The sequence below is a fragment of the Acipenser ruthenus genome, chromosome 1, assembly GCF_902713425.1.
Source record: "Acipenser ruthenus chromosome 1, fAciRut3.2 maternal haplotype, whole genome shotgun sequence".
NCBI classification, from domain to species: domain Eukaryota; kingdom Metazoa; phylum Chordata; class Actinopteri; order Acipenseriformes; family Acipenseridae; genus Acipenser; species Acipenser ruthenus.
Window position 1 is genome coordinate 640,138 of NC_081189.1, and position 26,476 is coordinate 666,613.

Genomic DNA, 26,476 nt, shown 5'->3' on the forward strand with positions numbered 1-26,476 from the left:
GAGAAACTGCTATGCAGTTGGAGTCTTATTTCCATCCTTGTAATGGTATGGTATGGTCTTCTGTGTAAACAGCTTTGTCAACCCTGTTGACAGTTAGCTTTGTATTTAAAGAAGTTTTTACAATGTTGGTCAGTTGTTAGTCTACCATGCACAAGAAGAGACTTATGGATAAATAAGATGTTAATTGTGCCGTCCCGACAGGCTGAGAGTGTGTCGTGGTTTATAATGCAATAATATAATATAATGGCTGTAGTGTCATTGGTGTGATCGGAATTGCTGGATTGGGACTCCCGCTTGAAGATTTCTAAAATAAACAGGACTCGGCTCCCAGTGAAATAATGATTTGTTCTCATTATTGAAGGTTACGGGCAGAGTTAATTTGATTTGCTTTAATTAAGATATTTAAATGACTTCAGACAGTGATTATGATCTGCTGGTTGTATAATGGCATCAATTAAAATTAATAATGGCTGCTGCAAACAAAACTATATTCAGATTAATTAAAAAGGCTTGATGGTTCATTAATCTGCTTTAATTAAGATATGGAATGTAGATCAAAGGTCAATCATCATCATCATCATCATCATCATCATCGTCATCCATCATTATTATTTATTTCTTAGCAGACTTTCAATTGTTACAAGATATCACATTATACATTATTTCACATTATACAGATATCACATTATTTCACATTATACATTATTTCACATTATACAGATCACATTATTTTTTACATACAATTACCCATTTATACAGTTTGGTTTTTACTGGAGCAATCTAGGTAAAGTACCTTGCTCAAGGGTACAGCAGCAGTGTCCCCCACCTGGGATTGAACCCACGATCCTCCGGTGAAGAGTCCAGAGCCCTGACCACTACTCCACCATCATCGTCATCATCATCATGCAGCAGTACTATAAGATTTATTACACTATGTAACACAATTTTTGTTCCTGGGTAGTAAGTGTTATTTCCTAATTGCTCATGCCTCAAAAGTATAGAAAATGGCTATTATTCCCCACAAACTTTGCTTTTGTGACCAGGACAGTGATATTTTGAAATGTACCTATTTCCAATGAGAAAACGGGCGAATTTGTGTCTTTTCGTTCACATAAAGACAGAAAAAAACAACTTATGAATCCAATTTAACATGTATTTACACTAAAGTAATACAAAAATGACTACAAAAGATTTAGAAGTGAGTAGTTTTTCGAGATTTACGATTATACTGTAAATCACTTTCACGAATCAGCCCCCAAATATAGTCTCCCATCATGTTCTCGTTATACTGTCCTTGGTAGCGGCGTTCAAAGTCCAGTATATCCTGGTGGAAGCGCTCGCCTTGCTCCTCCGAGTACGCTCCCATGTTCTCCTTGAATTTATCAAGATGAGCATCAAGGATATGGACTTTGAGGGACATCCTACAGCCCATTGTGCCGTAGTTCTTCACCAGAGTCTCAACCAGCTCCACATAATTTTCGGCCTTGTGATTGCCCAGGAAGCCCCGAACCACTGCGACAAAGCTGTTCCAAGCCGCTTTCTCCTTACAAGTGAGCTTCTTGGGGAATTCATTGCACTCCAGGATCTTCTTTATCTGTGGTCCGACGAAGACACCGGCTTTGACCTTTGCCTCATACAGCTTAAGGGAAGAAGTCTTGAAGGTACTTGAAGGCTGCCGACTCCTTATCTAGAGCTCTGACAAATTGTTTCATAAGGCCCAATTTGATGTGCAGTGGTGGCATCAGCACCTTCCGGGGGTCCACCAGTGGCTCCCACTTGACGTTGTTCCTCCCCACAGAGAACTCGGTCCGCTGTGGCCGGTCCCGTCTGTGGTAGTGCGCCTTGGTGTCCCTGCTGTCCCAAAGGCAAAGATAGCAGGGAAACTTGGTAAAACCGCCTTGGAGACCCATCAGGAATGCCACCATTTTGAAGTCTCCTATGACCTTGATGCCATCTCAGAAAAATGCAGATATGTATCCACTTAGGCAGCTGGAACTAAACTGAACTGGTGGGCTTAAGGCCCCTGTATTTATACTACTATTTATATTACTGGAAAGTTCTAGAAAGTTCTAGAAGTTACTCCAAGTTTACTCAGCACTGAATCTATCTGGAATGTTCTGGAAAATAGGTCAATTTCAAAATATCACTGTCCTGGTCACAAAAGCAAAGTTTGTGGGGAATAATAGCCATTTTCTATACTTTTGAGGCATAAGCAATTAAGAAATAACACTTACTACCCAGGAACAAAAAAAATAAATAAAATTGTTACACGGTGTTATTAATGTTGCTGGTTTTTTTTTAAATTATCTTCATACAGTAATAAAAAATATATTGCAAATGCTGTAAAATAGTAAGGGAAATGTAAAAAATAAATTAAAATTATGCTACATGTACCTCAACAACTCAGCAACAACTACGTGAAGTAAGATTCTAAGCACAATGCATTTTTTTTCCAAGATATGCAAATATTAAAAATGCAATATGCAAAGGAAGCTGCATGCATAAACCAGTACCCTTGCTGTACAGTCGCTCAGAATGGTCATATTGCAGCTAGCGCATGAAAGTGAATTTCAAGTGATTAGGTACATAAGAACATAGTGACATTTACAAACGAGAGGAAGCCAGAGTAATCTTGCCCTGCATTAGCTCATCCGGTTTCGAGGAGCTGATTGATCTCAGACCTGTGCCACGTTGGGTCTTAAAGGATCCCAGTGATTCTGCCTCACAACACAGAGGTAGCCGATTCCATACACTCTCTGTGAAGAATGTGAGACATGTTTAAAACGTCTGACTCTGTAGAATGTGAGGCGTGGTTAAAACGTCTGACTCTGTAGAATGTGAGGCGTGGTTAAAACGTCTGACTCTAGAATGTGAGGCGTGGTTAAAACGTCTGACTGTGTAGAATGTGAGGCGTGGTTAAAACGTCTGACTGTGTAGAATGTGAGGCATGGTTAAAACGTCTGACTCTGTAGAATGTGAGGCATGGTTAAAACGTCTGAATGTGTAGAATGTGAGGCGTGGTTAAAACGTCTGACTGTGTAGAATGTGAGGCGTGGTTAAAACGTCTGACTCTAGAATGTGAGGCGTGGTTAAAACGTCTGACTGTAGAATGTGAGGCGTGGTTAAAACGTCTGACTCTGTAGAATGTGAGGCGTGGTTAAAACGTCTGACTCTAGAATGTGAGGCGTGGTTAAAACGTCTGACTGTAGAATGTGAGGCGTGGTTAAAACATCTGAATGTGAGGCGTGGTTAAAACGTCTGACTGTGTAGAATGTGAGGCGTGGTTAAAGCGTAGTGAGTATTGAACCTGGAACGCGGGTTGTGTCATTGTGTAATACAGTGTTTAATAATAGTTGGAGCAGATCCATTACCCAGATAAGACTCAGAGCCTTTCATTGTTCTTAATCTGAGATCCTTTATCGACCGAGGCAGCTGCAGGTGTACTTAACAGCATTGTAAAAGTCCCTCTGGCTTTAGATTGCAGTTCCACTCCCCTGACAGCTGCACACTGGTGTCAGGATTCTTCTTTTTAAGTTAATGTAGGAAGTCTCTGGTTTCAGACTGTGTTGCTCACAGTGAGTGTAAGAGCCTTGCTTACACCTGCTGTGTGCAACGTGTCACCCTTCACCTGATATATCATATTACTCAGTTCCCTTACTGCGATTTCTAGCCTCTGGTCAGTTGAAGCTGGTGGTCAGATTCAGCAGTAATTGATGTGGCTTTGCTCCCTGTTCTATTCACACTATAAACGTGTCCCAGATTTGATGCTGCTTAGTTTTTCTTTAGAGTAGACACACTAAAGCTGGATTTGACTTTGCAGTGCGGTTCTTTGATCTGCGCCTGTATAAAACACTCTTTACCTGCTTGATAGTCGCATTATGTTTTAATGTGGCTTTGTTAGTTTACACACGCTAATGCAGGGTAAGATTACTCTGGTAGTAATTAACGCAGACTCGAAACTACCTCAGGAGGTGGATTAGTTAGTCCAGCAGTCAGTCGAACTCAGGTAAGTGTGAACAAAACAAAACCTGGTTGTGAGTCTTGCTTCACTCAACACCACTCTAAAGCAACAGTGTGAAAAAGTATCAGAAAAAAAATTATATTAACTCAATATGGGCGCAGCAGAGCCCCAAACCACTATGATATATTATAATATTGCTCTAATCCCACATTCGCACTCAGCCGGTCACTCCCTAACCCTGCCCCTGTCCCCCTCCCTCACAGATACTTACACAAGCTCCGGGACCTGCACCTGTGCTACGAGAACTACACTGAGGCAGCCTTCACCCTGCTGCTGCACGCCAAGCTGCTCAAGGTGAGAGACAGACACGGGTTCAACCGGCCTGGACTAGGGAGGGCCAGGCTGCACTTACAAACAGTCAAGCACAGCTGAACTCTAGTTACAGTTACACGTCAAACTGTATCTCTAACTACACAGTAATAACACAGGTGTGCAGTTTCAGGGCAACGACGTTAAAATTAAAAATTGCTAGTATGATTTGTTAATAGACTGTGTTTACACATATGTTATTACAATGTAATTACTATGTAACTGTGTATTCAATTACAGTGTAATTACAGTGTAGTTAGTCAACTAATGGAAAGCTGTACACAATGTAGCCACTGTGAGGGATAATTCATAGGTAAGACCCAAGCAGTGAGTTGGACCCAACTCACTGGTTGGGTCTTACCTTAAGAATTGTACCTAAAAAATGTTTTAGTCACCACTTGATTCTGTGTTTCTAAACTATATTGAACATGTTTTTAAAACCTACCATTAGGAATCTTGGGGTTTTATTTGACATAGAGCATAACTTTAGCAGCACATCAAAATGGTTTTCAGAACAGCCTTTTTCATCTAAGGAATATAGCTAGGCTGAGAAATGTTTTAGAACAAGGCTTTGCTGAAACTCTGCTCCATGCGTTTATTTTTTCGCGACTGGATTATTGTAACTGTCAAAACTCCAGTTGGTTATGAATTCTGCTGTGTGAGTCGAGACTCATACCGGCTCTTCAGAGCATATCATACCAGTGTTGAAAAGCCTTCATTGGCTGCCTGTTTGGTTTTGGATTGAACTGACCTATAAGATCCTTCATGGGCTAGCTTCTTAGTACCTTTCAGACATGTCGTCTGAATAAGAGCCAGCCTGTTCGCCATGCTGTCTACTGCAGGGCTAGCAACCATCCCGAAGGCTCGGTTCAGAACTGTGGGAGGTACAGTAGGGCGTTCGGATCTGTGGGAGGTACAGTAGGGCGTTCGGAACTGTGGGAGGTACAGTAGGGCGTTCGGAACTGTGGGAGGTACAGTAGGGCGTTCAGAACTGTGCTCCCTGCTTGTGGAATTCTCTACCAAAACACACTAGGGCATCGGTGCCAATTCTTAAATCAAGGCTAAAAAAGTAGTCATTTGAGGCGTTTCACAGAAGTTGCTTTATAAATCCCTATTGTATTGTATTTTCTATTTATCCTAGCACTTTAATGTTTAACGCTGGTCTGCATCTGTTACATCAAGGATACTAGCTGAAGTGCACTGCTGTTTTCATTTGATTTGATTCCTGTTGAATCAAACTCAGCTTATTCAGTTGCTGTTAGCTATTAGATTTTCTTTCAGTACCACAAGCTGGACATTGATTTTTGACACAATCATTATTTTGTAAGATCCCAAAATAAAGTGTTCCATCTAGTTTCATTTAAACTGCAATTACAATGCAATTCAGCTGCAGGTAAATTGCAGGCAGCGTTAGTTCTTATAATGGAAGACTCGTTCAAAACGTAATTGTAGCTTTTAATCTGCGCTGCTATTCCAGCTCATCTGATCTGAAATCTAAATATGCAGAGTAAAACGCAGCTGCTTTCTCAATGCATGTGGTTTTAAATACATGCCTCGGTGTGCTGTCTGTGAATAGCCCCTCAGTGCTGCCATGTGGTTTCAGGGGGCAGGAGCACATACAGTTCAATCATGTTCTCTCCTAAGTGACCCTGACAGGGTACCCCACACCCCTGGGTGTATTTTGGATTGTCTATTGTTGTTTTATGTATGTGTTGGTGCATGGGGTATAGCTTGGGTTGTGTAGCATGGGTGATTTGAAAAGTATATTTGTATTTAGGCACAGGGATTGCACAATCACTTCATGTGCATATTAAAGTGGGTATTTGTATAGGGGGAATGGGGATTCCACAAATGAGTTCACGTGGAGACTGTGCCGGGATTCAAGTGAATGATTGATTAAGCAAGCAAGTCTCAGCACAGCTGCATGACAAGAGCCAGTTTTCGCGCACACAGGGTTGGTGTGTTCAGAGGCGGAACGAGAGTCGGGAGGTAAAGAGAAAGAATAAATAATAAGAAAGCAGTCGCTACACGTGCCGGGTACACACCAGTGCGATACTTGTTTGTTTTGTTCCTTGTCTGTTTTGGCCATCGTGCTGTTTCGGTTTGTTCAGTGTTTTTGTTTTGTTCAAGCTTTGTATTTGTTTATTTATAATAAACTCACGCTTCACTCACTCCAGTACTGTGTCTGTCTGCTCCTGGGTGTGTGACGTCGCCACGCAAGCTATCCGTGACGCTTCTACACAAGCCAACCATACCACTCCCTCTTATTCTTACAGGCAGGTTAATGTTGCATTTGCAGTCAGACAGTGCACAGTAATTATGGAGCGGTTTCACAACATGTCTGAGAAATGGCACTGAACACAATGAAAGCAGCAGCACTTCTACCAGTGCAAACGAACACGCTCTTGCAGTAAAGGATCAGAATTAAAACTGCAGGCGGGGTTCCTCAGTCAGGGTGCCTCGTGTCTTGATCCAAGCTTGGGAAGCCCTGCCGTAGCTGTCAGCTGTGTTGGGAAGGGCTCCGTACAGCGTGCATTCATTAGCAGTGGATGCAGATTGAAACACAAGCTGTTCAAGCGTATTGCAGCTCACCACAGCACATCACGCTGCCCCAGTGAAAGCAAAGTCTTTGAGAACTGGAGACTGGACCGAAGCTACCTGGGTCTGAACCCTGTTTCATTAGATTACACTCCCAGCAGAGCAGAGCGCCCTGCCAGTTCACTCTTTAATTCTCTTTAGATTGCGCTGCTCTTTACTGAGGTTTACATGCAGTCTGGAGTGCAAGGAAACTGGTCTGCGAGCAAGGGGGCTGGCAGGCAGCAGACACATGTGCGTAAGTGATGCAAGGACGGACTTACATGTGCATGTATAATAATATCATCATAATAAACATTATTTTATACAGCGCCTTTCATGTACAAACATCACAAAGCACTGTACAGTTCAATAAAAAAGACATAGTCAAACATTAGGAAAAGCTAGTGTATAAAAGTAAGTTTTAAGATGTGATTTAAATATACCCAAAGTCTGAGAGTCCTTGATCACCCCAGGAAGAGCATTCCACAATCTTGGTGCAGAGCTGCAGAATGCTCCATGGAATGTTGCCTTGTTTTTGGAATAATTACAAGACCAGAGTCCATTGACCGCAAATGACGTGTTAACATTCCACACGTGTATAACAGCGCTGAGCTACAAAATCTGCAAATGCAAGTGCAGAAGACTGGGATTGCTGTGTCATCAGTGTAGTGAAAACAAGCAGTAGAATGAGAGCACAGAGTAGAAAGATGTGCATTTACATGAATACTATTACTGGCTAAAAAGACAAGTCTGTCATTTTAACAAGTGTGCCCCTTCATAATGTCTAACAGTTATTTAGGTAGTATGTGTTTCACATAGAAAGCTGTTTCAGTTACTGGCGGCTTTGAAGGCGATGGTTGGTATTGCATCACTGGAAGCTAATATAAATTATAAACACACCTGTAATTAAACAGATACGGGGGGTGCAGACTACATACATATCTTATTGTATATAATGTGGTTTAATCTGTTTGTTGTGCTGCTTAGTGATATAAATATTGTGGTAGTACAACATGTGATTGTGTAGAAATGGATTTATGCAAGAACTGCTTAACCAAATGTTGGGAGTTGTTTGCAGACCACATGGAGTTTCCTGACAGACCACAGGCTGGGAAGCATTGCTTTAAAGGAAGCATCTTGAGAGCCTCCAGGGAGACAGATCTGTTTCTAATTAGGGATCTGAGGTGATTTCTGAGATAGCTGTTACCAGATGCAGCGCTTATCTGAACAGTTTAAATGATCAGAGAATTTGGAATTGCACTATCTCAAGAGAGTTTAGCATAGAGCTGGGGGCTCAGCCAAGTACACCGCTTGACACAAACAACGTCGCTTTCTATAGTCCTGTAATGAATCTGAATTTTTTCTCCAAATGTTAACCCACAGATGAGACTAGAAACAAAGTGCAAAGCTCACGGCTAACCTTCTTAACGTGATTGAGGCTTACACAATAATTCAATAAATCCTACATGTTTAGCACTTGCGTTGGTTATATAGGTTTCAAGATTCCGCTTTTCAAATCCTTTCATCATATTTACCACGAGCTATCATGTTTTAAATTGAAAGTACATGTGTGCTGTAACATTTGCCTCTTTCCAAACTGTGCATTTCAGACCCATGTAGTGCAAAACAGGTAAGACTTAAGGATTCTTTAAAGTAAAACTTAAGGATTTTTTAAGGATTCTTTTGTTGACTTTAACAAAACCCTTTAACTGCCTTGTTCTGTGTGTTTCTCGCTGGCAGTGGTCGGACGAGCCCTTCTCTGCCCAGACACAGGGCTTCGAGAGCATGCACACCCAGCGACAGGTGAAGGAGAGCCTCTACAGCAAGATCATCGACTACTTCGACAAGGGCAAGGTACTGTACACCCGCACCGACCACTGAGCAGAGCAGGGCAGGGGCACGCACACTGCTATACCTGGGGTAACGATGGGCAAGCTGGTTTGAGGTTAATCCAGACCAGAAGCCAGTATAGAGAGTCCAGACACAGGGTTCAGCAGTCAACTGCTTCAGACCACACAGAGCCAAGATCCAGTTTCATTCTATAACACACAAGTCATGCTGGTTAGCCCGCGTTTACTACGGATACTTCTGAGGCACGTCTACACGGCTCTGCAGCGTCTGACAACTGAGAGCGAGTCACTAACCCAGTGAGTGGTGCTAAAGAACTACATGTGCTACTTAAAGGTGCAGTAACCAATTAGTAACAGTTCATTACACTGCCTGCTGACATTGACTCACTCTCACCTGAAGAATATTTAAATTTGGGAAAAACAATGTTATAAAACTGCACAGCCCAACTACAACCACAACGACTCCTGTTAAAACACAGGCAGACGCATTTCAAGTTCCTTTCCATGCTCCATCTGTCTTTCACAAGATGATACACATTAACAATGGCTAATAATAAATGCAATCTCTTAATCTGGGCCAGTTCTCAAAAGCAGACTGACCTCCGTTCAGGATCATTATTTCCAGCTCTGGTACTGCTGTGTCCAATCAGTGCTCTCCTCTGCTCTCCTCGACTGACCCCCCACACCCCCTGGGGCCAGGAGGTTAATTTGAGTTTAAAATGCAAATAGCATCAGAGCCCAGTGGGATGACCCTGCTCAGCCCTGTGATCGTCCGTGCTAATGGAGCTCTCCACACAGAATATCAAGTGGCATTGCTCAGCCTTCGTACCGCAGCCCCGAGTCCTTCACAGGCCACAGAGGGGCTTGTGCTCCACCTGGTATCATAATGTGAATGACTCACCTTTAGAAAAGTTTACTGCTGGATCTTTCCCATACTTGTCCCATGGTTAAATTATGCATTTACCGTTGTTTACCCTGGTCTACCATTTATAGTAATATGCTTTACCATACCTCACTAGTCTTTACAATCCTTACCTATTCTTTACCATGCTTTCACTGTGCTTTATTACACTTTGCTGTGCTTTTACTGTGGGGAAATGTTATAAAGACATTCTCCACCCGCAAGTACAATGCAGGAGACTCTGGTTAAGTGGAAGCGTATGGCCTTGCTGTTTCTCTCTGTCAGATTGTAATGTCATAGTCTGTCGACGAGGAATGAATAGACTGTTCAGTCGTTGCTCATTTATTTTGTAATGTCATAGTCTGTCGAAGAGGAATGAAAAGACTGTTCAGTCGTTGTTCATTTATTTTGTAATGTCATAGTCTGTCGAAGAGGAATGAAAAGCCTGTTCAGTGGTTGCTCATTTATTTTGTAATGTCATAGTCTGTCGAAGAGGAATGAAAAGACTGTTCAGTCGTTGTTCATTTATTTTGTAATGTCGTAGTCTGTCGAAGAGGAATGAAAAGACTGTTCAGTCGTTGTTCATTTATTTTGTAATGTCGTAGTCTGTCCACGAGGAATGAAAAGCCTGTTCAGTCGTTGTTCATTTATTTTGTAATGTCATAGTCTGTCGAAGAGGAATGAAAAGCCTGTTCAGTGGTTGCTCATTTATTTTGTAATGTCATAGTCTGTCGAAGAGGAATGAAAAGACTGTTCAGTCGTTGTTCATTTATTTTGTAATGTCATAGTCTGTCGAAGAGGAATGAAAAGACTGTTCAGTCGTTGTTCATTTATTTTGTAATGTCATAGTCTGTCGAAGAGGAATGAAAAGCCTGTTCAGTGGTTGCTCATTTATTTTGTAATGTCATAGTCTGTCCACGAGGAATGAATAGACTGTTCAGTCATTGTTCATTTATTTTGTAATGTCAGTCTGTCGAAGAGGAATGAATAGACTGTTCAGAGTGCACATTACAGTACTTAAAATGTGTGTTTCCTGATTACATTCATTCTACAGCAAATAGCCAGCATATGAAATAAAACAAAAAGTACTATACTGTAACTTAAATATTAAATGCAAAAATGGTATAGCAAAACAAAGACTATGTTTTTTGGTACATTGGAGCAGTACTAATATGTGTTGTCCATGGTCTTACAAGACCTGGCATTGGCATCCATCCTTTGTCATTTTAAACTTTATTTAAGGGTGCTGGTCAGTGAACACAAATACTGTGTACACTGCTCCACTGTAACCAAGACAACCTCTTAGCAGCCAATGGGGTACATTTCCTGGTGGAATAAAATAAAAGGTCCTCGATTGCTGTAAAAAGGTGTTTGTTTTAACAGTATGGTCCCACGCGGCAGCCCCTCTGAAATTGTATCGGCAATTCTATAAGACGGAGCACGGACTGGCAGGAAAATAATGCAGTGCCAACAAGCAGGCCAACTGCAACTAACTTAGAATAAATATTTAGGTAAACAATTAGATGTAATTGCCAGTCATTCGAATTCGTTTGGATCCACCCCTGTTCTTTGCCTCCCCGAGTCACTACACAGTAACTACAGCATTCTGTGCCATTGTTTTGACATGTGTAGTTTAATTTCAGTGAAGTGATCACTTCCAGTACAGTTCACAGACAGGCTGTCTTGCAGCTGCAGCACAATGCTGAAAGTTGATTGAACTCCAGTGTTCTAGTTGCAGTTGTCTTTTTTAAGCATTAACACTTCAAGATGCCGATTGCATTGTGCAGATCCTTGTTGCATTACACCCAAACTGCATGTGGATTCTGTGCTGTTGAACAAAGCTACCACAAGCTGGCAAGGGTGGATCACATTCCTTGAAAGGGATTTCTGCAAACAGGCTACAATGCATTATTATTTCAATTGACCTTACTGTACTTTTTGTATTCTTCATGGGGAAAAAAAAAACTAACATTTCCAATAGCAAAGTATTAGAGGATCTGTTCCTGTCAATTGATTTAAACTTTATAAAGTGCTTGCAGACAGACAGACAGCCAACACTCTTTCTAAAGTATGTAAAGTGCTGTGTAAACAGCATGTGAAAGTCTATTCACTGTATTTTGTGTTTATTCTGGACCCTGTCAGGAAAGTGTTCTGTGTTGATTTGAATGTGTCTTCATGTGTCAGATGTGGGAGGAGGCAATCGTGCTGTGCAAGGAGCTGGCTCAGCAGTACGAGAGCGAGCTGTTCGACTACGAGATGCTGAGCGCCAACCTGGTGAGTCGAGGGACGAGAGGAAGGGGAGTGAGGGAGAGGAGAGGAGGGTAAAGGAGAGGACAGGGAGGGAGAGGAGGTGGGGGAGTGAGGGAGAGGAGAGGATGGTAGAGGAGAGGACAGGGAGGGAGGGAGAGGAGGTGAGGGAGAGGAGAGGACAGGGAGGGAGAGGAGGTGGGGGAGCGAGCTGTTCGACTATGAGATGCTGAGCGCCAACCTGGTGAGTCGAGGGACGAGAGGAAGGGGAGTGAGGGAGAGGAGAGGAGGGGGAGAGGAGAGGACAGGGAGGGAGAGGAGGTGGGGGAGTGAGGGAGAGGAGAGGATGGTAGAGGAGAGGACAGGGAGGGAGGGAGAGGAGGTGAGGGAGATGAGAGGAGGGTAGAGGAGAGGACAGGGAGAGAGAGGAGGGTAGAGGAGAGGACAGGGAGGGAGAGGAGGTGGGGGAGTGAGGTACTCCACTACGAGATGCTGAGCGCCAGCCTAGTGAGTCGAGGAAAGGGAGTGAGGGAGAGGAGGGTAGAGGAGAGGACAGGGAGGGAGAGGAGATGGGGTGATGGAGAGGAGAGGAAGGTAGAAGAGATGAAAGGGAGAGAGGAGGGAAAGGAGGTGGGGGAGTGAGGTACTTGACTACAAGATGCTGAGCGCCAGCTTAGTCAAGAGAGAGCAAGGGGGAACTGGAGTGGAGGAAGAGGGAGAGAGAGGGCGAGGATGTGGGGAGAGTGAGGTATTCAACTACGAGATGCTGAAATTCCAACTTAGTCGAGAGAGAGCAAGGGAGAACTAGAGTAGAGGGAAGGAGGGAGAGGGAGAGGGATGGAGGAGAGGGGGAGGGAGAAAGGAGGGGAGTGGGGGAGGGAGATGGGAGGGAGGGAGGGAGGGAGGGACAGAGGAAGAGATAGGGAGATAGAGAGGGTAGGAAGGGGAGAGAGAGAGGAGGGGGGTATAGATGGGCAGAGGGTGAGCGGTTTAACCATTAGATGCTCAGTGCCAATTTGAGTCAAGAGGGTGCAGCTGGAGATGGGTTGGAGGGAGGGGTAGTGAAGGGAAAGCAGCAGGGTGGACAGTGGTATCCTTTAAGCCGTTTCTTTACAGACAAACAGAATAGACTCTGGCGCTGCTCGCATCACGGGTACACCTGCGAGACAGGAGGCAGCAGAGATGATTTTATTTCTTTGGTATAAAGGAGTTCACCTGAGCCTAGCAGCCTCTGGTGATGATTGAGAGGAGACAGCTGCTGGGAGTGTAATTGGCACCTCAAAGCTCTTCTATCCCCAGCACACCCAGGGGTCACACAGATCCACACGGTTCACACAGCAGAGTCAGGGCTTCAAACAGGCTTCATTTTCAGGCAGCACGGAGAATCTTATCATTTGCTTTCTCTAAAATATTTGATTTGATAATAACAAAAAGACCGGTTAAAAACAAAACTCCATGCTTTAATCATTGAGATCACCAAACAAACATGCTGACTGCTTTAATAACACATTCAATTGCTTATCATGGTAAGTTGCTTTTCATTCTACAGCAGTGCAACCTCTTTAGTGTACACTAAATTGAATGGGAGTCAAGTGACCTTTCTGAATACCAATGCTAACTTAAGCATAAATCATTTCAATAGATACTACTTCTCTATGCACTACACAAAGCGTATGCTAAACTCGAAGGTCAGTGTTCTGTTAATACGGACCTCAGAGGTTATGACTGAGGGTTTACAGTTATAGATGGACTGTCTGTAATATTGCAAGTTCAACACAAGAAAAAAGTGTTAGGTACCTACTATGAAAATATTAGCAGAAGGATTTTGTTTTATCCTGTCTCTCGTTCAAATCCACATCTCTCTCTCTCTCTCTCTCTCTCTCTCTCTCTCTCTAGCAAATACAGGCCAAGTTCTTCCAGAACATCATGACTGTGCTCCGGCCCAAGCCAGACTACTTCGCAGTGGGGTACTATGGCCAGGGGTTCCCCACCTTCCTCCGGGTAGGCTTGCTGTCTGTCCCCAAGTGTCACTGTGTGCTTTATTAAACTGCACCCGTGCTGGCATTCTACTGTTATTTACTAAACTTCTGTGATGCTTAACTACAGTACAGTATACCACATGTCTGTCTGTCTTTCTTTCTGATGTGTATTTCACATAGAATGCACAATAACCCAGACTGTATCTACTGTAGGTTTTAAACATAGAGATAAACAGCCTATTTCAAGATATCTAATTTGTTTTAGAACTTAATTGGATGACAGTTTTTTCAAAACCTATTATATTATTATTTGTTTATTTAGCAGACGCTTTTATCCAAGGCGACTTACAGAGACTAGGGTGTGTGAGCTATGCATCAGCTGCAGAGTCACTTACAATTACATCTCACCCGAAAGACAGAGCACAAGGAGGTTAAGTGACTTGCTCAGGGTCACACAATGAGTCAGTAGCTGAGGTGGGATTTGAACCGGGGACCTCCTGGTTACAAGCCCTTTACTTTAACCACTGGACCACACAGCCTCCTTATAAACAACTCAAGTTCAAATTTCACTTTCAAAGCTTTCAAAGGCAATGTTCTCTCTCTCTCTCTCTCTCTCTCTCTCTCTCTCTCTCATTTTCAAAGCGTAACCTTTTTAGCAGTAATTATTCAAGACCCCCCCCCCCCTTATTAAATATGGTATATACATTTTGATACTTTGAAATAATGTGTGAAATCCATTGTCTCCTCGTACTCCAGTTTAAATCGAGAGGCTAAATCCGCTTTTTCGTCTGAATCATCAGAAAGCAAGCTCGTCTGTACAGTTCTGTCTAAACTGGGAGATTAATTCACATGCAGGGAGACCCTCCACTGCAGAGAAATGACTTTCACGCCATCCTCCGTGCTCCATGCTGGCTTTCAGGCTCCTGTCCTGGAGCCAGCACCCCACCCTCTCTCCTCCTGCTATCGGCACGCCGAGGCTGGGCGATGGCAGATGGCACAGTGATAAGCTACATCAGGAAATGCTCTTTTACCTTACACAATAGCCCTGTATGTCTAGTGGCTCCTGCTCACTAGACATGCAACATATGGACTTGCTGTATTGGTACAGGTCCTCATGAAGTGACCAAACAGTGTATGTGTCCCAGTAAATTGAAATGTGTGAGAGTAACACCATCATGTGGCTGGGTGGCTTGTGCTGCAGGGGTTGCTGTCCTGATGTCAAGCCAAGGGCTGTTACAGTATAATCCCAACACAGGTCAATAAATCACCTGTCTGCATTCCTCCAACATGGCTTATTTTCAGATGCTCTCAAGTCTCCATTCCCCTCCCTATTCCCCCAGGCTACCACAGTTTAAATATCTTACAGATTCATGTAATCCGAAGGGATACTGGAAGGTTCAAACCTCAGGAACAAGGACAGCTCGAGGCCATTTTTGCACGCATATGACCTGACCATCGTGCCCCATTTGGAGGTGGGTTTGGATGTCAGTGTCCAGAAAGCCTAAACCTTAAAGCTTTAATAGAAATATATATAAGGGATCATTAAGAATTTCAGCATGCTAATGATTCAACAAGCACTATTTAGGCAGAAATGGTATACATGGGAAACTGATGGCGGTGATAGAGCCAGCACAGTCTGCTAGAGAACCAAAGGCAGTGCTTTAGTATACGCTGGCCAAGGCAAAGACAACGAACCTCGAGCAGAAGAAGACTGAGATTCCACTGGACTCTGTCAGAGACATCAATGCTGACCCAATCAGTCTTACCCAATGAATAGAGACATCAATGCTGACCCAATCAGTCTCACCCGCTGAATAGAGACATCAATGCTGACCCAATCAGTCTTATCCAATGAATAGAGACATCAATGCTGACCCAATCAGTCTTACCCGCTGAATAGAGACATCACTGCTGACACAATCAGTCTTACCCAATGAATAGAGACATCAATGCTGACCCAATCAGTCTTACCCAATGAATAGAGACATCAATGCTGACCCAATCATTCTTACCCAATGAATAGAGACATCAATGCTGACCCAATCAGTCTTATCCAATGAATAGAGACATCAATGCTGACCCAATCAGTCTTACCCAATGAATAGAGACATCAATGCTGACCCAATCAGTCTTACCCGCTGAATAGAGACATCAATGCTGACCCAATCAGTCTTACCCAATGAATAGAGATATCAATGCTGACCCAATCAGTCTTACCCGCTGAATAGAGACATCAATGCTGACCCAATCAGTCTTACCCAATGAATAGAGATATCAATGCTGACCCAATCAGTCTTACCCAATGAATGGACATCAATGCTGACCCAATCAGTCTTATCCAATGAATAGAGACATCAATGCTAACCCAATCAGTCTTACCCAATGAATAGAGACATCAATGCTGACCCAATCAGTCTTACCCGCTGAATAGAGACATCAATGCTGACCCAATCAGTCTTACCCAATGAATAGAGATATCAATGCTGACCCAATCAGTCTTACCCAATGAATAGAGACATCAATGCTGACCCAATCAGTCTTACCCAATGAATAGAGACATCAATGCTGACCCAATCAGTCTTACCCGCTGAATAGAGACATCAATGCTGACCCAATCAGTCTTACCCAATGAATAGAGACATCAATGCTGACCCAATCAGTCTTACCCAATGAATAGAGATATCAATGCTGACCCAATCAGTCTTACCCAATGAATAGACATCAATGCTGACCCAATCAGTCTTACCCAATGAATAGAGACATCAATGCTGATCCAATCAGTCTTACCCGCTGAATAGAGACATCAATGCTGACCCAATCAGTCTCACCCAATGAATAGAGACATCAATGCTGACCCAATCAGTCTCACCCGCTGAATAGAGACATCAATGCTGACCCAATCAGTCTTATCCAATGAATAGAGACATCAATGCTGACCCAATCAGTCTTATCCAATGAATAGAGACATCAATGCTGACCCAATCAGTCTCACCCGCTGAATAGAGACATCAATGCTGACCCAATCAGTCTTACCCGCTGAATAGAGACATCAATGCTGACCCAATCAGTCTTACCCAATGAATAGAGACATCAATGCTGACCCAATCAGTCTTACCCAATGAATAGAGACATCAATGCTGACCCAATCAGTCTTACCCAATGAATAGAGACATCAATGCTGACCCAATCAGTCTTACCCAATGAATAGAGACATCAATGCTGACCCAATCAGTCTTACCCGCTGAATAGAGACATCAATGCTGACCCAATCAGTCTTACCCAATGAATAGAGACATCACTGCTGACCCAATCAGTCTTACCCAATGAATAGAGACATCAATGCTGACACAATCAGTCTCACCCAATGAATAGAGACATCAATGCTGACCCAATCAGTCTTATCCGCTGAATAGAGACATCAATGCTGACCCAATCAGTCTTACCCAATGAATAGAGACATCAATGCTGACCCAATCAGTCTCACCCAATGAATAGAGACATCAATGCTGACCCAATCAGTCTTAACCAATGAATAGAGACATCAATGCTGACCCAATCAGTCTTACCCGCTGAATAGAGACATCAATGCTGACCCAATCAGTCTTATCCAATGAATAGAGACATCAATGCTGACCCAATCAGTCTTACCCAATGAATAGAGACATCAATGCTGACCCAATGAGTCTTACCCAATGAATAGACATCAATGCTGACCCAATCAGTCTTACCCGCTGAATAGAGACATCAATGCTGACCCAATCAGTCTTATCCAATGAATAGAGACATCAATGCTGACCCAATCAGTCTTACCCAATGAATAGAGACATCAATGCTGACCCAATCAGTCTCACCCGCTGAATAGAGACATCAATGCTGACCCAATCAGTCTTACCCAATGAATAGAGACATCAATGCTGACCCAATCAGTCTTATCCAATGAATAGCAAGTAAGGTTTGTGATCAAGCTGATAGAGTGTAAAGCTGAAGCTGAGTCAGTTGCATTCAGCTTATTATTTGGTATTTTGTTCATTTCTAGACCTTTTTGGGACATTGTGCTGGTGGGGAATGGTGCGCTGGGACCAGGTTTGCTCATCCTTGTAGAACCTGTGAAACATGAATGTACATTACTGGGTAAAACGTATTTCAGTCAACACTTAGCAGCAGATATTTGCAGCCAAGCAAAAAGAGAAAGTTAACCGTCTCTCTGGGATGGTTAAAAAATCAAACCAGAATTCAAACACACTTTTTTAAAGAACGAAAAGCCCGGGTTGCCATCCATTATCAATGAACAAGCTACTGGAGTCCAGGTCTGGTTCTGAACCAGAAACACCGAGACAGGGCTGTGCGGGGAACTCTCCCTGCAAACTGCTTTCTCACAGAGGCTTTTCCATGAGTAAAGCCACCTGCTTCTGCACTGTACATGGCTCCATGTACTCAATGAAGTTTGTAAATCATGACACTAAAGCTCCTGTTATCATTATAGAAGACAGTTACTGCTGTAATCCCAGAGTAGAAGCTTAGTAAATCATAGACAATGCAAAAGACTTCAAGTTGAAATGTTTGTCAATGACTCTATTCATTTTCTTTTAGTATTTCTACGTTTAGCGCTATTGAGTGTTTAATAATTGTGGTAAAGCACAAAGCAGATTTTCAAAGCACTTGAATGGCTTGCACAATTACTGTGAACAGCTTTCTTAAGGGTATTATCAAAGGCACACATCGAAGCGCACGGCTGCTGCTGTTTTTGCAAGCCCAGCAGTATTTAAAGCAATAATCTCCCATAGGGGGCTGGTGCAGGTGAACAAAGTAAAAAGCAGGCTGTAAGCTGTGCTAGGTCTTCATTAAAACCAAGCCAGCTCCCCTGTGAGCCCCCTGCAGGGATTCATTACTGTACACTCCATCTCTCGCTTGCATCCTTCTTTTTTAGTGACGTTCTGACGTCATTTTGTTTGTTCATCCAAGTTTTATGAGGTTTGAAGGTCTGCAAGTCCCTGTGCTTTAAAAGTTTTTTTTTTATTATTGTTTCAATCAAAATGTAATGAAATTGCAGTACTGTACTTGTAAAATGCATCACGTTTTCCCTGCAGTAATGACAATTGTAAAAAATAAAATAAAAACACACCCGCTGTTCTTTTTACAACCCTTTACAATAAGTTTCCCATAGTAAGAGCATAGCACAATGTAATAAAGCAGAGTGAAAGCATGGTAAAGCACAGGCAAGCATTCTAAAGCCCAGAGAGGTGCAGTAAAGCATATTAATAAACATGGCAAACCCTGTTAAACTATGCTAATGCATTGTATAAACATGGCGGGAAAGTGCGTAATTACTGTGCAAATTTACTGTGGGTAACTTTAATAAAATAAGGAAACCAACATTCCTACAAACAGTAAAAGAAACAGGGTGAACAGATTACTGATTAGAGTGTCAGGGCTCTTCATTACATTGCATTACATGCCCGTGTGTCCAGATGAGAGACAGAGCTGCAGCTTCAGAAAGCAGTCTGCTAAATCCCATTCACTTCCATAAAAAAATAATAACACCTTTATCCTTTAATCACACAGACTTAGGCTGAGTGGATATCGTTTTCTGAAAATAATATAGTTTGCTTGCTAGCTAGCTTGCCCCAGGTCTGTCTGCACATCGTGTAGTTTCACATGCTTGTACAGTAATATGTTTTTACTGTGCATTTACAATGGCAATTAAAACCTTCTACCCCAGTGCTGGAGAATGCCCCGTCATAATTTCCATGGCAGTGGCGGGACAATCTGTTTAACCAGCTGTTGTGTGTTTTGCATATTAGAGGGCGCTAAGTGACTAGAAACTGGAATTGCATGCATTATTAACACATATCCATAAATATCCAAAGTTTGACATACAGACAGATGAAAGCACGGGCAGACAGGCCCCTCCATATCCAGATAATCTGATAGCTTATTCTAAATAACGTTAGCACCAAGTTTCATTCCAGTTGGATAAGCGGTTGTCCAGATATATGCAAACATGTCAGTGTGACGTACAGACGGACGGATCAGGGCAGATTAAAGGACGAGGGGGCCCTACGCTAACCCGTATTTTGGGGGCCGAATGCACAATAGCTTATGAAACGGTGTTGTAATTAACAGCCTGTAGATAAAGTGTGGACAGCTTTCAGTTCTACGTCAGATGCATGTTCACCATTTAGGCCTTGTAAAACAAATACAATGTGTAGCCCATACTGATCTTGTGCATCAGTCAACTCGTCAGTGTGACCACTGACAAGCAACCAGACTGTTTTACCAATTCCATAATCTCCTTCTTGTGATACTAGGCAACTTAAGTATTCACGTCTCAGCTGGGCTGATGAAGGAATCGCTCCACTATTTGCTACACTCAGTCTGAAGAATTTACGTAACTTTTTGGTTGTCCAATTTTTCAAGAGAGATATTTGCGCAAACAAACACCTCTGTCCAGTCAAAATGTAATGTGTTTCGTGCTTCACGGTTTTCAGTGGAATTTTGGAACATGAAAGTCACCGTTTTTTGTTTCTTTGCAAGTAAAGCAGTCGCAGTACTGCTCTGGATTTCTCTTTCGGTGAATACTTGAATCTAAATGCCTGTCAACAGCTGATTCTCGCTAGTGATCTACAGTAACGTACAGGACTTACAGAAGAGCTTCCCTTCATCGCTGTGTAAACTCCTGCTGGATTCTGCTTCACATGATTTGCTGCAGACACATTTTGAGACATGCATTGTCTTGTTTACAGTGTGTAGTATTTTAATTTCCTGCCTAGATTGCATATAGTCACATGACATAATCACTGCACAGCACTATGTGCATGGCGTGTGTTACACGCAGGCACACAACAGAGCTGTACAGTTTAGTTAAAGTGATTTTTTTTGTATGTAATACAAATAATTATGAACCGAAAAAATGAACCGAAAGCCAGTTTTCTTGCGCCCCTCTTCCTGTGTGCTTGGGCCCGGCCGCCCACATGCAGTTTGTGTAAAATGTCCCAAAAACGTCGACCTCGCGTGGGCCCCAGTTCTGCTGTGGGCCCTACGCTATAGCATAATTTGTGTAGAGGTTCATCCGGCCCAGGGATGGATGTATGTACAGACTCCCCCATGTATCCACAGGATGTGATATTCTCCATGTCCTTTGATAAATAATGGTAATACCAAGTTTCATCAAAAAGGGATAGGTGGGTTTCCAGAAATATGGAAAAATGTTAAGTGTACAACTTCCTCCGATCTATCCTCTTCCCCAGGGCTTTCCTCCCCTCCGGAGGATAATATGGATCTATCCTCTTCCCCGGGGATTTCCTCCCCTCCAGAGGATAATATGGATCTATCCTCTTCCCCGGGGATTTCCTCCCCTCCGGAGGATAATATGGATCTATCCTCTTCCCTGGGGATTTCCTCCCCTCCGGAGGATAATATGAATCTATCCTCTTCCCCGGGGATTTCCTCCCCTCCGGAGGATAATATGGATCTATCCTCTTCCCCGGGGATTTCCTCCCCTCCGGAGGATAATATGGATCTATCCTCTTCCCCAGGTATTCCTCCCCTCCGGAGGATAATATGGAAGGGAATGCACGTACCTACAGTCACATACAGGCACGATCATGGTCCATAGGGTTGGGTGTTAGGAGGCAGGTTCTGCAAGGTTCTGAAAATAAACAAATATTATACCGTTTTCTAAAAAAAAGTGTAAAACAATCTCATATTTAAAAAATGTGGCTCCTTTATTTACGTTTGTACTGAATCAGAAGCCACATAGGTATTTGTTGTCAACAAACATACTTAAAAAATGCTGTGAGTCAAGGCAGAGCAATTTCAATCCCAACGCTAGAGGAATCGTCTCTACTGCATCCTACTCAAATACCTCGCAGTATTTCTTCATGATGATTTGCAATGCCTGTCTGTGGTTAATGCAGCCACAGTTTCACCACGTTTTTAACATGCTTAACTACACATTGCTATGCTACTTTGCAATGACTAGGCAACTCTGCAATGCTGGAAAAAAAACAAAGCAATTTGAAGGCTGCTGTCTGTGAAGAGCCTCTGTGCGCCCCTGTGAAAACGCTGTGCCTGCTGTTTCGATGTTATCTCTATGAATAAGCTCTTCAGCAGCCGTTACTGTAGTGGGGTTCCCTGCAGAGCTCTTTATGACCCCTGTGGAGGCCCTTCAGTCTCGCTGCTCCTCCTCATCAGCTTCCTCCAGCTGCCACGCTTCATATTCATTCAGATATTTATCCACGACTGAGATGCCGCATCTCATTTGCAGTATGTGGCATACAGTATGACAAAGTGCCACGTGTCACTTGAGACGAACGCTCGTTATTTCAATGTTTCTAGCAGGGCCACTGAGCCACAGCACGTTCTCTCTCTCTTGTATCCCAAACTTGTCTCAGTTCAAACAGTCGTAGGGCTGTCTGTCTCCTCTCTTGCAGTGGAGGAGCTATGGCAGCGAGTGGCTATAATACTAACCCTGTTCTGTGTTTCCACTGATTGAACTGTGGAACCTGTAAGGCATTGGGAATTCCAGTCAGATCGTGTAACTGGCTGGGCTGCTCTTGTGTTTTAAGAACTGATTTTGTGTCTCAGGACATGGTGCTCCTGCTCCACGGCAGGGTGATTAAAGACAGCCAACTTGTCCGTAAGCAAACCCCCCCTTCCCCTGCTGCAGATTAACATTTAGATGTGCACAATCAAAAGTAATAGATACCTGAACCTTTGCAAACAATGAAAATCGATTATGTGTAGCGGTGCTGTCAAAAGCCCGCCTTTCTGCAGAGACAGACAGGGAGCTTAAAGGATACTCAAGGAATGCAGCACACACCCGATCCAGTTAGATTTATCACTGACGTGTGTGGAGCAGGGGCCGGGTTTCTCCGAAGCTGGAACAGCACCAGGCCCGGTCCACTGCTGCAAGCCAGAGCCACCTGATCAGTGCTCTCATGGAAACAGAAAAAATTAATAAACGCTGTCACAGAATTTCAGGAAAAAGGGCTCAGTCTACCCGTTTGATAGGACATTGCCCTGGTGTGAGGCAGCTTCTGGTGTACCCTCATCTGTGCCCGAATTGGGCACAAATGGTTTGAGGAGCATGGCAGAGAATCATCTTTAAGGCAGTTTTTTTTTTTTCACGATTTCCATGAAATTGTCATGTAATATGTAGTTCCCGTTTATGAAAGAATAGTGTAAATATACATGTTTTGTATCACGTACAAATAAATACAGTAAAAGTTTTCCTTATTGACAACATCAGCTGTTGCATTTAGAACCTGGCAGCCTTTTTGGTTTGATTCTGGTAAATGATGGAACACACTGCATAGAGCTGCATGATTTCTTTAAAATGTTTTCAACAAAAAAGCCAGCAGCTGCATCAAAGATCGGAAATATTTCTGCTGAAGCTTGCTCTGTCCAGATAGAATCTCTATAAAGGAGGAATTCAAAAATGAAATATTCTACAATGTAGCTGTTTTTCGGTTAAGCATTTAAATATTTAGGAAAAGTTAGGAGTTATTATACAAACTTTGTTGTATAATAACTCTAGAGAAAATAATCACATTTTGAATGTGACAACACAATGTTTTCTGCTTTTAATAAATATTATGTTTGATGGTAAAATCATGAAATATCAAGCCATTTTTTACCATGAAAACAATACAGCCCTAGTCATCTCCCATGGACACCACAATCCCATTGAGTTTATATGGGATGAACTTGAACAAACATGATCCTTTGCCTTCTTTTGCTGGCTGTGATCTGTGAACGGTGGCTCAACCTGATATTAGTTGCAGGTTCTAAAAAATGTGGACAGGCCGTGTATATATGTATATTTACATGGGCATCTATATCTCAAGCTATTTTAATCTGTTTGATTTGTAGGGAAATGCTGTAAGGCTTAGCAAACCCCATTAAAATGAAACAAACACTAGAAAACCAGCCAGCACAAATACAATACGAAAGGGATTTACAGATCGCCTTCCATGAAACACCTCAAAGCCCTAAAGGCTTGATAGAAACCCTGCAAGCAGCAGCTAACAGAAAACCCAAGAGAAAGGACAAGCAGCGCCTGCATGCTGTAAGTAGCGCCTGCGTGCTGTAAGTAGCGCCTGCATGCTGGAAGCAGCGCCTGCATGCTGGAAGCAGCACCTGCATGCTGTAAGCAACGCCTGCGTGCTGTAAGCAGCGCCTGCATGCTGGAAGCAGCGCCTGCATGTGGAGCTTGGGGGTCATCAATAGGGTGGATTTGCTGGTGTCTCCTGGGCTCAGTCAGGCTGGGGTCCAATCACAGCACATGCAGGAGAAAGGATAGATCTGTATGGTTTCCACACATGGAGCCCCCTTTCATCTTTACTGATCCTGTCTCAGTGACGCTGCATTTCCATCAGTGCTTCTCCAGCAAGCCCCTCGATGTGCTCCTGTTTCCATCAGAGCAGCCTGGCAGTCTCTTTCCATAAGCCCCTCGATGTGCTCCTGTTTCCATCAGAGCAGCCTGGCAGTCTCTTTCCATAAGCCCCTCGATGTGCTCCTGTTTCCATCAGAGCAGCCTGGCAGTCTCTTTCCATTCCCTTGACCTGGGAGGCACTAGGTCATGGCTGTTAACTTCATTCTGTCTGCTGGGTGCAAAGGTTCCAGCCCACGCAGTTACTTCATTAAATATATTGTAGAGAATCAAAAGGATGGAGTGGCTCACACAGAGGCAAAGCTCATTTTCCACAACCTTTATTGAAATGAAAATTGGTACCCGGAGTTAAGCTAGTTAATAGTGTGCTTTAACAACCATTACCAGACCTCAGAACAGCACTACTTAGATAGGGGTGAATAGCAACTCGCAGCCCAGTGCACCATCAGGGGGGTAGCAATACACACAGTCCTAGCAAGGAGGCCAAGAGTCTGATTTCTGCCTCAGAAATCATTACCCATAATCACTAGCAGCTCTGCATTTGCATATCGCCATTAGATTATACAGATTAACACAAGGGGGAGGTAAACTGCTCCAGTATTATTTATATTAGATTGCAGGGGACAACACTAAAAGGCATGTGGGTGTGCTATACACGTCTTTACTCACCAGCTGCTGGGATGATCTTTATAAAAGCTAAATAAAAGGTAAATGCATAGCATAACCACAGGAAAAAGCATGGGAAAAATACTGTGGTAAACTTTTATAAGGGGAGATCTCAAGGTTTGTTTTGTGTGTTTCTGTCTCCCTCCACAGAACATGATCTTCATCCACCGCGGGAAGGAGTACGAGAGGAGGGAGGACTTTGAGCTGCAGCTCATGACTCAGTTCCCCAGCGCAGAGAAACTCAAGACCACATCGCCCCCTGGAGACGACATCAAGAACTCCCCTGGACAGTGTATCCTACAGTGAGAGGAGACGGGGGGGGGGGTTGCAGGGTTACAGTTGGAAATTAAATGGTGATGGATTTATGACAGAAGGTAGGAGACAGTTCTTCACACAGAAAGTGGTGAGGGTATGGAATGGGTTCCCTAGTCATGCAGTTGATGCCAGATTACTGAGTGCATTTGAGACCTGTCTTGACAAAGTCCTGAGATCTATCAGCTACTTGGAACCGGGCGAGCACTGATGGGCAGCATAGCCTCCTCTCATTTGTAGATGTTCTTATTGTTTTGATGAACTCTCCTTGTTTAGCTATATTAATGAAATGAGCAATCAGGCCCCTGCTGAACTGAACTGATGGCACTTATCCTGGCTCCATGAACAAGTCTCACTTTACAAGAGTCACTTTATTATCATTCATGCAGTGGGATGGATTTGATTTGCCAAGGGCCTGATTACTTCAGTTCCTGTCTCCTTCTCATTTACATAACGCACAGATCTGAAGGTAGACTGAGGTCAGGGCCAGGTTACACCGAATCTTGAACTGAACTCTAACCTGAAAGAAAGGCACTATCAGACTTGAAAACTGCCATTCAGTCCCACTGAACAGTTTCCAAATGTTGGCAAGTATGCATAAGAACATAAGAAAGTTTACAAACGAGAGGAGGCCGTTCAGCCCATCTTGCTCGTTTGGTTGTTAGTAGCTTATTGGTCCCAGAATCTCATCAAGCAGCTTCTTGAAGGATCCCAGGGTGTCAGCTTCAACAACATTACTGGGGAGTTGGTTCCAGATCCTCACAATTCTCTGTGTAAAAAATTGCCTCCTATGTTCTGTTCTGAATGCCCCCTTTATCTAATCTCCATTTGTGACCCCTGGTCCTTGTTTCTTTTTTCAGGTTGAAAAAGTCCCTTGGGTCGACACTTTTAGAATTTTGAATGCTTGAATCAGATCGTCTTCTTTGTTCAAGACTGAATAGATTCGATTCTTTTAGCCTGTCTGCATATCACATACATTTTAAACCAGATATAATTCTGGTTGCTCTTCTTTGCACTCTTTCTAGAGCAGCAATATCCTTTTTGTAGCGAGGTGACCAGAATGGAACACAGTATTCTAGATGAGGTCTTACTAGTGCATTGTAAAGTTTTAACATTACCTCACTTGATTTAAATTCGATACTTTTCACAATATAGATGAGATGATATTGAAAGCTCTATAACCATGCATGCATGCAAGTCCTAACCCTTTGCATAAGTGCT

General features: G+C 43.1%; 1 protein-coding gene across 2 annotated transcripts in view; it reads left to right on the forward strand.

Annotated features, from left to right (window-relative positions):
- LOC117973525 (dedicator of cytokinesis protein 2-like) overlaps window positions 1-26,476 on the forward strand; it is a 428,064-nt gene that overhangs the window by 384,017 nt on the left and 17,571 nt on the right. For both annotated transcript variants that reach the window (XM_059024351.1, XM_059024392.1), the window contains 5 exons: window positions 4,225-4,315; window positions 8,648-8,761; window positions 11,843-11,932; window positions 13,802-13,906; window positions 25,094-25,235. In XM_059024351.1, coding sequence (XP_058880334.1) covers window positions 4,225-4,315; window positions 8,648-8,761; window positions 11,843-11,932; window positions 13,802-13,906; window positions 25,094-25,235 — 542 coding nt within the window. The remainder of the gene's footprint in view (window positions 1-4,224; window positions 4,316-8,647; window positions 8,762-11,842; window positions 11,933-13,801; window positions 13,907-25,093; window positions 25,236-26,476) is intronic.